Genomic DNA, 16,151 nt, shown 5'->3' with positions numbered 1-16,151 from the left:
GTCATACCATTATCTTTTTACCCTTCGGGGTTGTACTCTCGTACCCTTTTTCATATATTGGATAATAAGTGCTCGTCGTTGGTGGATTGTTTACCTCATTTGAGGATTTTTTTTCTACATTAAATTATGGGTATTATTTTCTACTTTCTTTGTCCATCATTTATCCAATTTTCTCGATCTCTAAATTTGCTTCCGCTTGCGCTCCTAACCCCAACACTAAGCATGGTGCAGGCAAATAGCTGCAAACAATATCCCCCTATGATTATGGATTTATTGGTAGACATGGCCACGAGCCGCTTAGTGGGTCGGATTAGTTCAGCTCGCCATGAACCTGAACTAGACTGGTTAGGTGACAGATTTGGTTCAGGTTCAAGGTTCGGTTTTCGTTTTCTCAAACATAAAATGGTTTGACCTCTGTCCAAGCTCGACCAGCCTAGTTCGGTTCAAGTTTATCCCATTGGTTCTTCTTTTGCGTGTAATTAAAAATACGTTTTGATTCGGATTTCTAATTGCATATAACTAGTTTTTACAATAAATAATTTGCAATATTGCAAATATGGACTATTGTTTTTTTAATTGGGTCAGGGATGAAGAACTTTAGTGCATTTTCTTGACCTGTTTAGCGAGGCGGTTCAAGATTGAGTGCGGTTCACAGTCCGATTCAGGGTTTGACTGCAGTTCATGTTCAGTTTAAGGCTAAGGCCAGACTAGATTCCTCACCCAATAAATTGGCCCGTGAGAACCCATCGAGTTATTCGATACTAGATTGGCTCAATCCGGATTATCTTGCAGGACATGCCAATCTTCATACGGGTCGATTCAGGGGTGGATCCGAACAGGCCAACCAAATAGCCACCTCTAATTACGGGCAACTATCCCCAATCCAATACGTTGTCCAATGAAGCATCTCGAAGAGTTGACCATTTCACTCTTCTATTATTTTGCAGGCCCGTCCCTGAGCCTGGGCAAGAGGTCGGGCGGCCGCCCAGGGTCCCAGGGAAAAAAGGTCCAAGGTGCTGGTGTTGCAGTCTGTAAGTTAAGATAAATAAACCTCTATGCATTATATCTGTCAAAGATAAAATTTGGCTCTTAATTTTTACTAATTGACATAACTATCCCGTTGCATATCTCCCAACCCTGGTGCGAAACCCACATACAGGCCCGTCTCGAACTATATAGAGGCACTGTGCGATCTCATATTTGAAGAATTCAATAATGTAGTAGCTCATCCATACTTCATATAATCATATTATGAAAAAAATAGTCCAAATAAGTAGATAAATTTTTTTCTTTTTACTACTTGAACTTTCTTTATTTTGGGGCCCTCACAATTAAGGGGCCCTGTTCCATGGAACATGTTGAACATGCTAAAAGCCGCCCCTGCCCACATATAGCTTTTTTCCAGCTTTCTATTTATTATCTTTTATTTTTTGGTTTTCTTTTGGAGTGCGAATGTATTGCCTATAGTCAAGGTGTTTGCTTTGAGAGCCTACTTGGAGGCCTTACCAACCCGGCTGGGTTTGAGTAGAAGGTTGAAACATATGTCCCCAGATTGTGGTGTTTGTGGCGCGGCTAATGAGTCTGGGATCCACACTCTCCTTCGGTGTGGGTTGGCGCAAGGGGTGTGGGAGGAGTGTCGGTTTGAGTTTGACCTTCCAGTGCGCTGTGTTTATGTTGCGGATTGGTGGAGCTATAGTGTTAAGGAGTTGAATGAGGAGGAAGTTGGTTTGTTTCTTACTCGTTGCTGGGCTGTGTGGGGAGTCCGATGTTCTGCGTTGATGGAGCGAACTTTGTCATGCCTGCTGACACATGTTCTTATGCATTAAAGACTTGGCAAGAAGCCAACGATGCCTCGTTGCACAATAATCAGGCGAGCTCGAAGATGATGGCCCCTCATCCTGATATGTGGAGCTTACCGCAGGGTGGCTGGGTGAAATGCAACATTGATGCTGGAATGGTGGCTGATTCCGATGTGGGAGTTGGGGCGGCGTGTATAGACGAAGTTGGCGAGGTTCTGGGTTGTGCGGTGCTACAGCAGCATGTTGGTGGGAGATGCGAGTCGCAGAAGCTCGTGTGGTGTTTGAGGGGGTTCGATTGGCGAAGAATCTTTGTCTTCGCAAGCTTATTGTCGAGAGTGATTGTTTACAAGTCATTTCGGCTGTCAAGTCAAAGTCCGCTGGCGCTAGTGATTTTTGTTTGATTATAGATGATATTCTAGAGTTTGTTAAGTTTTTTGATATAGTTGTGTGGTCTTTTGTTAAGCGAACGGGAAATAAGGTAGCTCACATGATGGCTCATTTCCAACATGTGGAGTTTGGCTATAGGTGTTGGGTTGACTCTTTTCCGAACACAGTTATTCGCTATGCGGCTCTTGATTTATTAAATTAGTTCCTCGTTGGAGGTTCCTATCACAAAAAAAAACATTTCCATCATTAAAACTTAATCATTAAAGCTCTAGTGTAGTACTATTGTATTAGTTGTTAAAAAGTAAAAACCCTTACAAACTCTTATTTTGATCATAAAAACTCCACCATAAGCACCCTTACAAAATTTTCAGCAACTTATAATATAATAAAATCCTCTTTAAACATAATTAAAATCATAAGAATACTCAATTTCATAAACTATAATATACTACTATGATTTTCGAACTCATAAAACTCTAAAAATTCATGCTTTGATACTTAAAATCTTAAGATAAAGATAATCAATAGATTTAAAATTTAATTACTTCATTATATAAACTACATAATCTTATATTTATATTTAAATCATCAAACTATAACTTTTAAACATAAACATATTAAAACAATTCTTAAAAATATAAGTTCTGAATTAAATAAAACTTGAGGAGAAAGAAAAAATAATCAAAGAAGAAGAGGAGGGAGGCTCGACGGCACAAGGTGCGACGCGGGGTGCTGGTGGCTCGTCGGCGGCGGTGGCTGTAGCTGCTGCCGTCGACGGTGGAAGAAGAAAGCCGAGAGAAAAGAAGAGAAAAAGAGAGAAGAAAGAGGAGAGGGTTGAAAAATAGAGGGGGAAGTGAGAGAAAATAAAACGTGATTAAAGTGTGGGGAATTATGTAATAAAAGGTATTTATAGGTTCCTCCATTAGAGGTCCAATAAGTAAGTTGTGTAATACGTTTATGAAGATGTTCATATGAAAAGCTATAAGATTTTGGCTCCTCTAACCCAATATTAAAATCCTTTTACTTCAACTCCACTAGTTTAGTTATAAAGTAATTTTTCAAAATATGACTAAATAAAATATTTAATTACTTAAAATCATAAAATAATTCTTTTGACTTTCAAATAGTCAACCTTTAAAGAAATAAATTATACAAATATAAAAGTATATATATATATATATATATATATATAATAATATATTATATATATATATATATATATATATATATATATTAAAATATATTTATAAAATTTATAAAGTTACAGGTAATTACATTAATAGTGAGATAATGGTCTTTTCTTTATTTTGTGGACATTTCACAATACGATCATCCAATTTACTTTAAACTACTGAGTATATACATATATGCATGTCTTTTGTACATCATTTTGATTCGTGAACTATACAAGCAGTTTTCAATTTACCTTATAATAGATGCTTAAGTTAGAGTCGCAGGTGATATGAGATATATAATCCACGGAAGGTGTGTGGTTTACTCATCCAGTCATCCTCGCAGCACAGCTATAATTTTGGGGCAGCAATTGAGCCAACATGCCATGGTCTTCAAGCACAAGTAGGATACAAAATTAGAATCCAAAATTAATCCCAAGTATTAGTGATTACTGATTGAGAACTAGTACTAATAACGATGGATATTCATTGGTTTGACCTGATATACTAGCATTTTTGTGTTGTTTAATTTTGGATTGATTGGAAGTATTTTCATTAGTGGGGTTTTTTTGGGCTTTCAAGATTATATTTGAGATAGGTCATTATGTGACGATTAGGTGACTCTTTCTTATCTTTTCGATGTGAAACTTGGGATGTATATCCAACATGAAGTTAATTTTGGTTTATTCGGAACACCAAATTCAAGGCATCTCTACATTAGACATTAGTCCGTTTATAGCGTGCCACACCCGGTATCTAGAGTCAACTTAACTCCAACTACCTATTCTCTCCAACTTATTTTTAGTCCTTGTAAGAAAAAAAATATGTTCAAATAAGGTCTGACGAGTTTAGCAAAAAATAAAATTACACACATATAAACTGAGCTCTAATAAGTTCAAATAAGGTCTAATAAATTTAGTTAAGTACTTAAGTTTATATAACATGTTCAATTTGAATTCTTGTCGAAACAAGACTCAATCAAGGTAAGGAGTGTTTCACAGGATTTAAACCTCATATAACAAAAATTTTGGTGAAGAGAAAGGTAGACATCCAGAATCAATCATGGATTGCTAGATTCATATAACAAAAACCTCTTAAGTGACCGATTAACATCATCTATTAAATATCCCATTGAGGGAAGAGAGAGAGAAAAGTAAGAGAGTATAGTTGGGCTTATTGATTGCAACAGCCTGCTGGAAACTGGCTGCAGTAATAACGTAAGGCATTAATGTTTATAACGTATAGTCCTCTTATTTATTCGATCTATGATATGATTTTATATACTTGTGCCATGTAAGTTTTTGCTTATTTAATCATTTCTTCACTTTGATCATGACTAATAACCAAATTTATAGTACGCTTATAAGCTTTCCAAGGAAACAATCAATTTACTTTTAATACAAATCAATGGTGTTGTTGGATGTAAACTTCACAAAGTACAAAATTTGTTTCATCATTTTTATGTTAGTTATCCTCCAAATGAGTGAGAGATGATTGAAATTCTTGGACACTTGTCAAAAGTTTAATCGTTAAAGAAACCCTCACTAGATATTTCAATAAATTTAACGTATCTAATAATATTTTTAAAAAATGAAATAAAAAAAAAATTGTTTATTCAGAATTAGTAGTCTGATAAGATGGTTTTAAAAAAAATAACCTTTACAATTACTGCTACAAAAGTCATAAATGGGGGATATAATAGAATAAATACAAGTATCACATGTAGTTTATTTATAAATTTATACTTCATTCTGCACCAAATTCATTAATTGAGAGTCATTCACATGAGTAACAACCAATGACTTAGGATGAAGGGATTATATAAAGTGGAGTTTGGACAACAATCAACCTAAAACCAACTTAATCCAAATCCACAACTACATAACTATAATATTGGCTTTGTGAAAATTTTCCAACTTATTGTACAAGAATACTATGGAAGGTGGTAAAGTATCTATCTATACTAATATATTAAAAGACATGCTTAAATAAGGAACCGTGTCACATTTCGCTCTCCCTAAGGGTGTTTCACTCCATGTAATTCACAACAACAACAAAAGTTAGAAATTGCATAGTATATGGTTTGATCCCGGGAGTTCAAAAACATATACTAAAATCTAAACCACTAGATCAAATAACATTTAGTGTTATTATCTTAAAGTATAATATTAAAGAATGAAAATTTTCCTTACTCGAAACGTAATCCAGACCTAATAACTAATTTTAGGAGAGAAAGTGAGATGATTCTCTCCCTTTTTCCTTCAAATTGTAAAAACACTCCCCTCTTGCTTATTTTATTTCTACAATAGAGACTAAAGTACAACATTGGGAGTGCTTGAACCTCAATCTTTTATCCGTTGGGCTTGTGTTACAACTTACAAACTTCATTACCCATTAATGTCATTTGGTTTGAATGAATAACGATGTTAATAAGCATAGCAAAAAGGGGCCCAGTCTATAAATTCCAAAACTGCCTTGGTTCTTCTTTTTTGCAGAAATTTCCTTATCATCATTCAATGTATTTGTTCTCTAATTATTTTTTTTTCTCTTTTTTGACGGGGATCATTTAATGTAGTTGAAATGTGAATTGTTTCATAAGTTATTCTTGCCTTAAAGTTATCCTTCTGTAGAAGTGTTTCCTTAAAACAAGTTGACTTTTAAATGAATAAATTAGTTGTTGATTCGGGCGATTTTCCAGATCATTTGTTAATTTGAATTTGAAGTGTTAAATTAAACATTTGAGAGAAGTGAAAAAAATAAAATTATAGACATTTATTGTGCTCATGAAATCATCTTAGAGTTACTTTTAAATTTTCTACATAGTAAACTATTATATGAATTATTGATTAATATAGCCCTCGACTTCAAGAGAGTACGGAGTACATATTTATAAATATATAATCAATTACAAAGACTATAATACAATCTTATTTTTGAAATTTAGGTTAATTTGTAAGAATATAATCGGATGTAAGTAAATAGTGTAACGGTATTAATTAGGGAGGTTATAAAATTTTAAGAGTTTTTTTTTATAATATAATAGTATTGAAAAAGTAGAACATATTATTATTAGCTTTAAATTAATGAGTATTAATATATACATTTGTACTTAATTATTTTTAAAAGAGAAATATTATGTTGTCTTTAAAAAAATTGTTTCCTACAAAGTCCATGTAGGCGGCAAGTTTAAAAGAAATTTAATCTGTCCATATAGGCGATTTTAAGAAAGAAAAAAATAACGTAAAATAATATGTCCGTGCCCTCTATGAAGGAAGAGTAAGTACATATTTATAAACATATAATTACTTACAAAGTATATAATTTAATTTTGTTTTTGAAATTTAGGTTAATGTATGTATAAGAATATAAGCGATGTAATTAAAAGGTGTACAATAATTGAAGGTCATAAAATTGAATACCTTTTTTTTGGTAAATTATTATAATACTAAAAGGTAGACATGTTATTATTAGTTACAATAGAAATGTTATCTTGTCTTATAAAAAAAAAGTACTTCTCCACAAGGACCAACATGAGATTGTATAGTAACAGTTGATTTTGTATCTCAAATGATAGGTTATGACTTAGAATTTTAAAACACATTTTTATTTTCTAACATGTCTCATTTGATTGTTCGACAGATAAGGGAGTATATGTGTCAACATGACATGTTTTTGCCTTGGGTTGTATATATATCTTATAAATTATAATGAACTCATGATGTAAAGATATATAAGTATTAAGAGTTTGTTCTGTAAAAGACCACCTACTTTTAAATTAAATTTAGGCAATGGTAAGCCTAATATTAAAAAGAGAATAAGCCCAATAATAACTTGGTTAATTTCTTTCGGTAACTAATTTAATCCATTTAATAGTATTAATAAGTTTTAGCAAAATTCTGTTAAATGTAGCTTTATACTCCTAAGAGTTAAGCTTAGAAAAATAAGTCAAAATAACAAAGCCAGACGTCCTTTTTAAAAATTGAAAAGAATTAAAGGAAATACAATACTTATCAAAATATGGTAGGTTGCTCCTAAGTCTAGAATTTGTAATTTTTAATAACACCAAATAGAAGGTATTGTCCTATAAAAAAATAAAATAAAAATTGAAGGTATTGTCCCTCCAAAAAAAGAGAAGGTATTGACTGTTTTGTCTTGATATGTGACAAACGGCCCGTTTGGTAGTCGTTAATAAATTGCGGTAATGGGAATGAATTTTAAGTGTAATTTTATTAGGAAAGCACCCTTAAAATCTCCATGGGGAGCCATTTTTTCTCCATAGACAAGCAATCTCACCCCTAAACTTGTGTTTTTGTCTCCAAGGGGAAGCAATTTTCATTACCACTCATTACCACCCTACAAGGTGGTATTGGATGGGAATGAAAATTCAAGAAGGAAAGTGGACACTTTAGGATAAATTAGCATTACCATGGTAATGGACAATGATATTTTTCACAAATTTACACACAAATTCATTCCCATTACCACCATTTATAACCAACTACCAAACGGGCCGTGGGAGTACTGTGAAAGAAAATGAGACTATGAAGTACTTCCTCCGTTTTTTTATAGATGCTACATTTCCCTTAAATGGAAATGTCATAATAGATGCTACATATCATAAATGGATTCCTTCTCACCATAAAAATCTTAAAATACTATTAAAAAGTTGGTGGTCCCCTTAAAATACTATTAAAAAGTTGGTGGTCCCCCACCTTCTCTTTTAAAATACTCATACTTTTTCCTTAGCAAATGGTTTTTTAATCAAAAAGTGGTGGTCCCCTACTTTCTCTCTCTACCTTTCTTAAAAACCCCCTACTTTCTCTATGTAGCAAGAATAAAAACACGAAGGAAGTATGAGTTATACATAAGTATATAATTAAATAATTCAATTCTAACCAAAAAACAAATTTTGAACATGGAAGTATGGCCTTCTCTCATATCAATCTAACACACCTTAAAAAAAATGTAATTCATTGTGACAGGTTTCATCGATGAAACAAATATTGACTAATGATTAAATATACTTGATAAACATAGGAAGTATATCAACTATTAAATGACATTTTCATAATGAAAACGAAAGTAGTACTATATAGTTAAAATGATTAAATATAAAATTTGCGAAATCACAATTCTCTCAATTAAATCTTAAAAGCATCATATCTACACAATTTCGTAAGTGTTGTACATGCAATCTTGTTTGCAAAATTTTGAATATTTTTACTCAATATATCTAAGAATTAATCGAACATACCTCAACTAGAATAAAATTCGATTAATTTCCTGACTAACATCATAAAAGTAATACTTCTAAAAACTAGACATTAGCATTTTACAATACTCTATATGCAACTTGGGTGTACCAATTATTGAAAAAAATAACTCACCTTGGTTAAGTCTCCAAAAAACTTAGATCCAAGGTACCAATTTCAATGTGAGGCCAATACCAATGCTTGATGCTTCTTTTTCTAAAGCTTTAACAAACAGGAATTCACAAACATAGGCAGGTATAGATAATTGAAAAAAGACTAAAAAACACATGCAAAGACTAGAAGGAATCTCGAATCAACTTGATACTAAGCTTTATGCATACTACAAAATCAACATTCCAATCTATTCCTTCACTAAAAAAAATGTTTGCAATCACATGCACAAAATTCTGTATTCTATATCATTCCAATTCCCTTTTATAAATCACCTTTCTTTCTTTCCCATTCCCTTTCCCTATCATAGCTAATTACCAACCATTTGGTTCAAAACCTAAGAAAAATAAATGAGAAAGAGCAAATTTACCTTTATATGGAAAAAAAAAAGAGGACAATACACTAGATATTGGATGAAAAAGAGGAAGAATGATTATGAACAATCTTGTTTTGTCTTCCCATAAGCCAAAGTAGAGTTCTTCTTGTTGATGAAGAATTTGTTGTTGTTGGATTAGCAAGTGAATCAACACTATAACAACTTTGAGTTTCTTCATCAATTCCTAATTCACTCACATCAATCTCAAATTCGGAAATTGTCCTCCTTGAAGAATAATCGCAATCATTCCCATTATTCCAATTCCCATTCCCTTTCTTGTTCTTTTCTCCTCCTCTTAACCAAATCTTCGAGATTGAGAAACTCTCCCTCTTATTATTATTATTATTGTTATTACTACTACTCTCATTCCCATTCCCATTCCCATTCCCTTTCCCAAATTCGACACTTCGAAAACCTTCAATCCCATTGAATTCCCTCCTGGAATCACACCCATACTCTGACATTGCTGCTCTATACCCTGCTTTTAAACCACCCTTTTTCCCATTCTTCTCCTTCTTCATTGGTGTTCTTATTGGAACTTGCAACGCTGTCGTTTCATCCATAACATATGCAAATGAACCCATTGAATAACACCTTCTTGAACCCAAATTATTATTACTACTACTACCATTATTTTGATTATTATTATTACTATTATTAGTAATAGTAATCTCACTACTTCCTTCACCTCCCTCCACATTTTTAAACTTCCCCAACTTAACGGTCACAATCTTGTCCTCCTTCTTCACCACCTCTTGCATATTATCAGTCGATTTTCGAGGCCGAAAATCGATCCGATTCGACCCGAACTCACCCTCTCCTTGATGACGATTCGAACCCGAACCCGGATCCCTATTCTCCCTCTCCAACTCCCTGGAGGCCTCCATACTTCCAGATTCAAGAACACAAACAATGGGTGAAAACCCTTGATTTTGAGAATTTATTTCTTGCAACAAACTTGCTCTACAAAGTGGACAAGTAGAGTGAGACAGAAGCCATGTATCAATACAATCCACATGAAAAGCATGACTACATTTTGGTAATAATCTAAGTTTATCATCACCCTCAAATTCACACAAACAAACAGCACAATCAAATGGGTCTTTTAAACCTATGATTGTTTTGTACTGAAAAATTGGAAGTGTATCAATATAAGATTGATCAACACCTGCATCATGAAGATGGAAAAGTTGTTGTAATTGACCTTGAAGTGCAGTTACATTGTCTAAAAATTCATCTGGGTCTCTTTGATTTGGCCTTAATAAGAATCTAACAAGAAGATGAAGTAACCCAGAAACAAAAAAGATTATTGCTAAGATTATTATGATTAAGATTATACTTGGACTGATTTTGTTCTCTAAATTCAAGCTTGCAGATTCAAGATTATGTTGTGGTGGCTGTAATGGAGGAGGAGAATAAGATTTCCCCATTAATTTTTTGTTGGATTTGGAGTAAAAATACCAAAGAAAAAACCCAAAAACTTCACTAAAGATTTAAACTTTAAGCTTTTTGGAAATGAGATACATAAAAAATTTAGAAGAAAAACCCAACAATGTCACTAAAGATTCAAGCTTTTTTTTTTCTTCAAATGAGATACATACAAATTTTAGAAGAAAGAAATGGAAAAGAAAAACCCAACAATTTCACTAAAGATTTAAGCTTTTTTTAGAAATGAGATACATACAAGTTTCAGAAGGAAAAAAAATGAAAAGAAAAACCCAAAAAGAATCACTAAAGATTTAAACTTTAAGCTATTTGAAAATGAGATACATACAAATTTTGAAAGAAAAAAATGAAATTTTTTGTTTTTGGAATGATATTGAGCTTGTATTTTACAGGGAAAACAAAGACCTGCAAGTCAAAGAAGGGGAGATATGAGAGGAGAGAGAAAGAGGAGAAGATGGTGATGTAAGTGGGTAGGAGCAATAAATGAAAACAAGTGAAGGTGAGAAATTTCAAATTGAAAGCTATGAATCTACCAAAAAAAAAAGAAAGAAAGAGAAGAAGATGGAGTAATGAATTACGCAATAAAAGATCTGATTAGTGTAATTAAATCACTGATAGTGAGGAAAAGTCAGGGGAGAAATTTAATGAGGAAGGGATGAATTTTTTTATTTTATTTAGTTTTATAGAAGTACTTATTTTTTAGCGGGGAAGGAATGAAAAGATTATGACTTTTATGTATATTTTTCACCAAATACAAGGGTTAGGTTGACTTGAAGTGGCCAACATTAGGGCAGCAAATTCGATGCTTCATTACTACATGTAGCATAAAATATTGATTATAAAAATGAAATTAAGAGATATTTTATGTATTGTCTTTAATGATACTTGTACTCTGCCATGTATCATTGTGAAAAAAGCCTTAAAATTTTAGAAATTGTATAGAAACTGAGGGATATCCGTTACGGCTCGTTTGGTAGTTGGTCATAAATGGTGGTAATGGGAATGAATTTGTGTGTAAATTTGTGAAAAATATCATTGTCCATTACCATGGTAATGCTAATTTATCCTAAAGTGTCCACTTTCCTTCTTGAATTTTCATTCTCATCCAATACCACCTTGTAGGGTGGTAATGAGTGGTAATGAAAATTGCTTCCCCTTGGAAACAAAAACACAAGTTTAGGGGTGAGATTGCTTGTCCATGGAGAAAAAATGCCTCCCCATGGAGATTTTAAGGGTGCTTCCCTAATAAAATTACACTTAAAATTCATTCCCATTACCGCAATTTATTAACGACTACCAAACGGGCCGTTAGAGTTTCTCTTCTGATTCCAGGAGATTCTACGATTGATTTTCATCCTTGGCAAGTTGGGATTCCTTTTATTCCCCTCAAGTTGTCAAGGTTTCTCCTTACCTTATTAAAAAAAATAGAAATTGTATACTTCCTCCGTTTTTTTTAGATGTTACACTTTCTATTTTAGGAAGTTTTAAATTAGATGTTACATTTTTATTTTGGGTAATAACTTATCTCTATCTCTCTCCTATCACATGTTCACATGGGGCCCTTTTGTTTTTCATTCTCTCTATCTCTCTCCTCTCCAATAATTACCTAGGAGTCCGTGATTTGAAAAGTGTAACATCTAATAAAAAACGGATGAAGTATATATATTGAATTCATTTCACTATATGTATATATTGACTTTTTGGAATTTTGTGAAAATAACATCTAAAAATATCTCTTAATTTCTCTGGAATTACAAAGATTATTATTAGTTTAATCGCTATATATTTTTATATATCCCGATATTGATTAGGCGAAAGTTTTAGAGGATTTAAAGGGTATAATTCATTTGGGGTAATTTAAGGAAAATCTATACTCGCATAGTACAGGAGTTTGATCATGTAACCTTAAGGTTATATATATTAAAGTCTTAATTAACTAGTAGATAAAGTGTCATCTAATGTAGTTAATTTCAAAGTATAATATTTTTTATTTTTTTTTTGGATCCATATGAGCCACAAAGGCAATACAAAGTAGGGGAGGGGGGATTCGAACCTGTGACCTATTGTTCACAGCACCTCAATCTTAACCATTATCCCAAGACATCCTTGGTATTTTAAAGTATAATATTAATAAACGTAAAATTTTTCTTATCCGAAATATTGTTTGAGCCTAATAATTAGTTGGACAATAAAATGGAGTGGTTTAGAGGGAAACAAGATTTGAAGTTTTGAACGTTACGGAATTTGTGATTTTTGTTTTGACAACTTTTTTCATATATGGCATTTTATATATAAGTGTACGTTGTTTGCACTCTTTGGTCATATTCTTTGCTTTTTCCTATTCCAATCTGATAAAAATGGGCTTTTATTTGCATGGTGACAAATGCACAAATGGAAGTCAACGCTTATGAGGTTGTATTGTAGTGTCTTTACTCTTTACCTAGGGAGGGCCAAAGAGATAAATATGTGTTGTAATTTACAGAGAGAAACATAAAGTTAGTTTTTGCATTATGAGAGCAAGAAATTAGAACTTTTTAATTTTTTGAGGGGAGCCAGAAATGATAACTAGTTAGTGTATGTTGGTAAGTGGTAATTAATTTCTTTTAAGTACACAATTTTTTCTAGCTTATTTTATAACCATAATCAATGGAGACAGTTATTTCTATATCCACACTTTAATCTATCTTATTTTGTAACTATAATTCATTGGGACAATTGATCTATATATATATATAGCAATCTAATGGTCTTTTAGTTGGCCGCATATAAAAAATTACATCGGGTTGATTACCTCATCTTAAAGATAGAAGGTTTTGTCCATCTCGTTTTCCATGAAAATAACTTAAAAAGAAAATTGAATTGATTTGTCGTTTAGTGTCAATCTCCAAATATAGTATTTGTATGTACTTTTTCCGTATCTGAATAAGTAACACATTTTTTCTTAAAATCTCTTACATAAAAAGAAGAAGTATTTCACTTTTTTAGATATAGAGGTTAGTACAATAGGATGTTTGAAAGGTGAGATGTGCACAAAAATATTGTCATTCTCTTAGATTTTTTTTTTTTTTTGGTACATAATGAAAGTTAGGACACCCTTTTCTCAAGGGAGGCTCCTAAGAATCTAGAAGAACTAATTTGTTTAACAAAGGATCCGTAGAGATATTCACATCGACCGAGGCAGCAGAACTAGTGTGATCTTTTTTTGATAGAAGATCTGCTACCCGATTTGCTTCTCGAAAAATATGCTTGATGGTGTAGAATCTAAAATGACGAAGCAATTGTCGAATGTCATCAATTAGGGTTTGGATAGTCCAGGGGCAATTATAATGCCATTGCAGCACTCTTTTAACTACTTGATTATCGCCTTCAATATATAGATCTTGAATATGCTGTTGGATGGCAAGTATCAGTCCATTTCTTAAGCCCTAGGCTTCAGCAACGAGTGCTGAGGTTTGGCCAAATCGATAAACTTGAGCGGCCACAAGAAGACCCTCGGAGTTGCGAATGTCATTCTCTTAGATGGTTGTATATATACCACTACTCAAGTTATGTTTGCCAATAATTTATAATTCTCATTTCGTTGCACTTTCTCAAGTAGTGTAAATGTGTTGGGTTGAGACAGTTATTGATTCAATATAAGAGGTAAAATTTCCTACGAGGTGTTATACTTTTTCATTTTACGAGAAATCATCTTCTTAAACATTTTTAAATCAACAAACTAGCGCATAAAAATCAAAACAGAAGTTTTAAAAGAAATAGGAAGAGTAAGATGAACATTCAAGTTATAGATCAGCATATACAAATAATTATATATATTTCGAGTACTATTAAGTTTCAAAAACTAAAACAATATTCATGTTTCAACATTTTTTGGTTAACTATATCCCTATCATAAGCTATTAAGCATTTTGCATGGTAAATTTGTGTTGATCCTATCCAAAATAAAGAAAATCAATAGAAAGTTTTATTCTAGTAGACCAAATAACTTTTTCTAGGGGGGTTCAAATCCCACTCCCTCCACATAGATTTCTTAGTGGACTTAGATATCTGCGCAGTGAGCCAAGAGAGAGAGAGCCTACACAAAAGAAGGTTCTGTGCTTGTTGATGTCTCCTTAGTGGCATATTTGGACATTGGCTATTGTTGCCTTTAGAAAAGTGAGGAATAATTATTATACACCTTTCCAATCTCATGATTTGCATATAACTAAATAATCCAACTTCCAAAAAAAGTTTCACAAAGTCTTCTAAATTGTCAACGGTTGGCCGATTACTGGTTAACTCAAGAATTTATAAATTAAGGACCGATTTTACGAGTTTCACCTGCTCAAGACGCAATTTGTGTAAATGTGTCAAATGTCAATAGTTGTTGTTTTGATAGTGGTATAAGGTGTAGTATGGTGGCATAGCCTTCCAACATTTAAGGATGTAGTCCTAGAAAGAGGGATATAATATGAATTTTCTTTCTAGAACATAATAAATCAAAAGAAATTTAACCTAAACATTGTACTACAAAGTTGAAAATTTGTTAAGATATTTTACTTTGAATAAAAAGTAATAATAAACTAGTACACATCCTTTCAAAAAAAATCGTACACATAAGTAGAGGCATTATCTGAACAATAAAAATTAACAATAAACTAGTACACGTATTTACCTTAAAGAAAAGAAATTTCTTACGACATAGGAGTATTTGTTTTATAAGGTACTATTTTACAATGTTTTCTTATAAGGTAGTTTTTCAAAACAAAAAAAATATTTTTATAAGGTAGTTTTTGACAAAAAAAAACTCCATAAATATATAGATACGAAAGTTTCATGAATTTGAATTAAGAACGATAAAAGGGAATAAGAAGTCTACACTAAGAGCTCAAAGTTGTACTAATTGAAATTCTTTATTGTGTTCGATTATTATGACATTTGAATTATTAAACTATACATAAGATTTTTATAATCAATTTTTAAGTGCTTTTAAGCTTTTCTTTGCAATATGAAAGAATGATTAGAGGCAGACGGACAAAAGTTTTTTGTTTGCCCCATCTGCCTAGTGGAACAAATTGCTTCCACGCTTAGAAGAAAAAAGACCCGCAAACCACAAACTAAGAATAACAAGTAGTACAAAACTATTTGCTGACTCTCTTTCTCTCTCCAGAGCTTTATTCTCAAACTCTCACAGTATAATTCTGTCCCGCTAAACTTGCTACTGCTCGCCGGCGGCCTTGTTCCTTCCGGTCGCTGGCGAGTCCCTAATTGTCTAAACTTTATCAATTTTCTTTTTTTCTCTTCTTTTACTACGGTTTTAGGGGTTAAGTGCGGGTCTTCTGTACTAATGATTTGGGTCTCTCTCATCGAGCTAGGCGATTAAACGTTAGCTTCCTTCGGTCTTCTGTACTATTAATCTGCTTGTGGGTTAAAATTAAGTAAGTTCACTAAGGTTATTGAGGTGTGTTCATTTGTCTTGGGGTTGATAAGAAGAATGTGTAACGTATAAGAAAACTGGATATTTGGGGAAGGCTCTTGAGGATTTTTTGCTGGCCAACGAGTTGGAGCC

The 16,151-nt window shown here is 32.6% G+C and overlaps 1 protein-coding gene across 1 annotated transcript; it reads right to left on the bottom strand.

Moving 5' to 3' along the window:
* Positions 1–8,948: 8,948 nt before the first annotated feature.
* LOC104901789 (RING-H2 finger protein ATL13) lies at positions 8,949–11,156 on the bottom strand. The gene has a single exon (XM_010689404.4). It carries the CDS (start codon positions 10,585–10,587, stop codon positions 9,184–9,186), a length of 1,404 nt encoding a protein of 467 aa, XP_010687706.2. The 5' UTR covers positions 10,588–11,156; the 3' UTR covers positions 8,949–9,183.
* Between the last annotated feature and the right edge of the window lie 4,995 nt (positions 11,157–16,151).

This window comes from Beta vulgaris, chromosome 8 (genome assembly GCF_026745355.1).
Source record: "Beta vulgaris subsp. vulgaris cultivar EL10 chromosome 8, EL10.2, whole genome shotgun sequence".
Lineage (NCBI taxonomy): Eukaryota > Viridiplantae > Streptophyta > Magnoliopsida > Caryophyllales > Amaranthaceae > Beta > Beta vulgaris.
This window is presented reverse-complemented; position numbering and strand designations above follow the sequence as displayed.

What these genes read in the sequence shown, in the direction of transcription:
- LOC104901789 (XM_010689404.4), bottom strand. Translation starts at nt 10,587, where the DNA reads ATGGGGAAATCTTATTCTCCTCCTCCATTACAGCCACCACAACATAAT.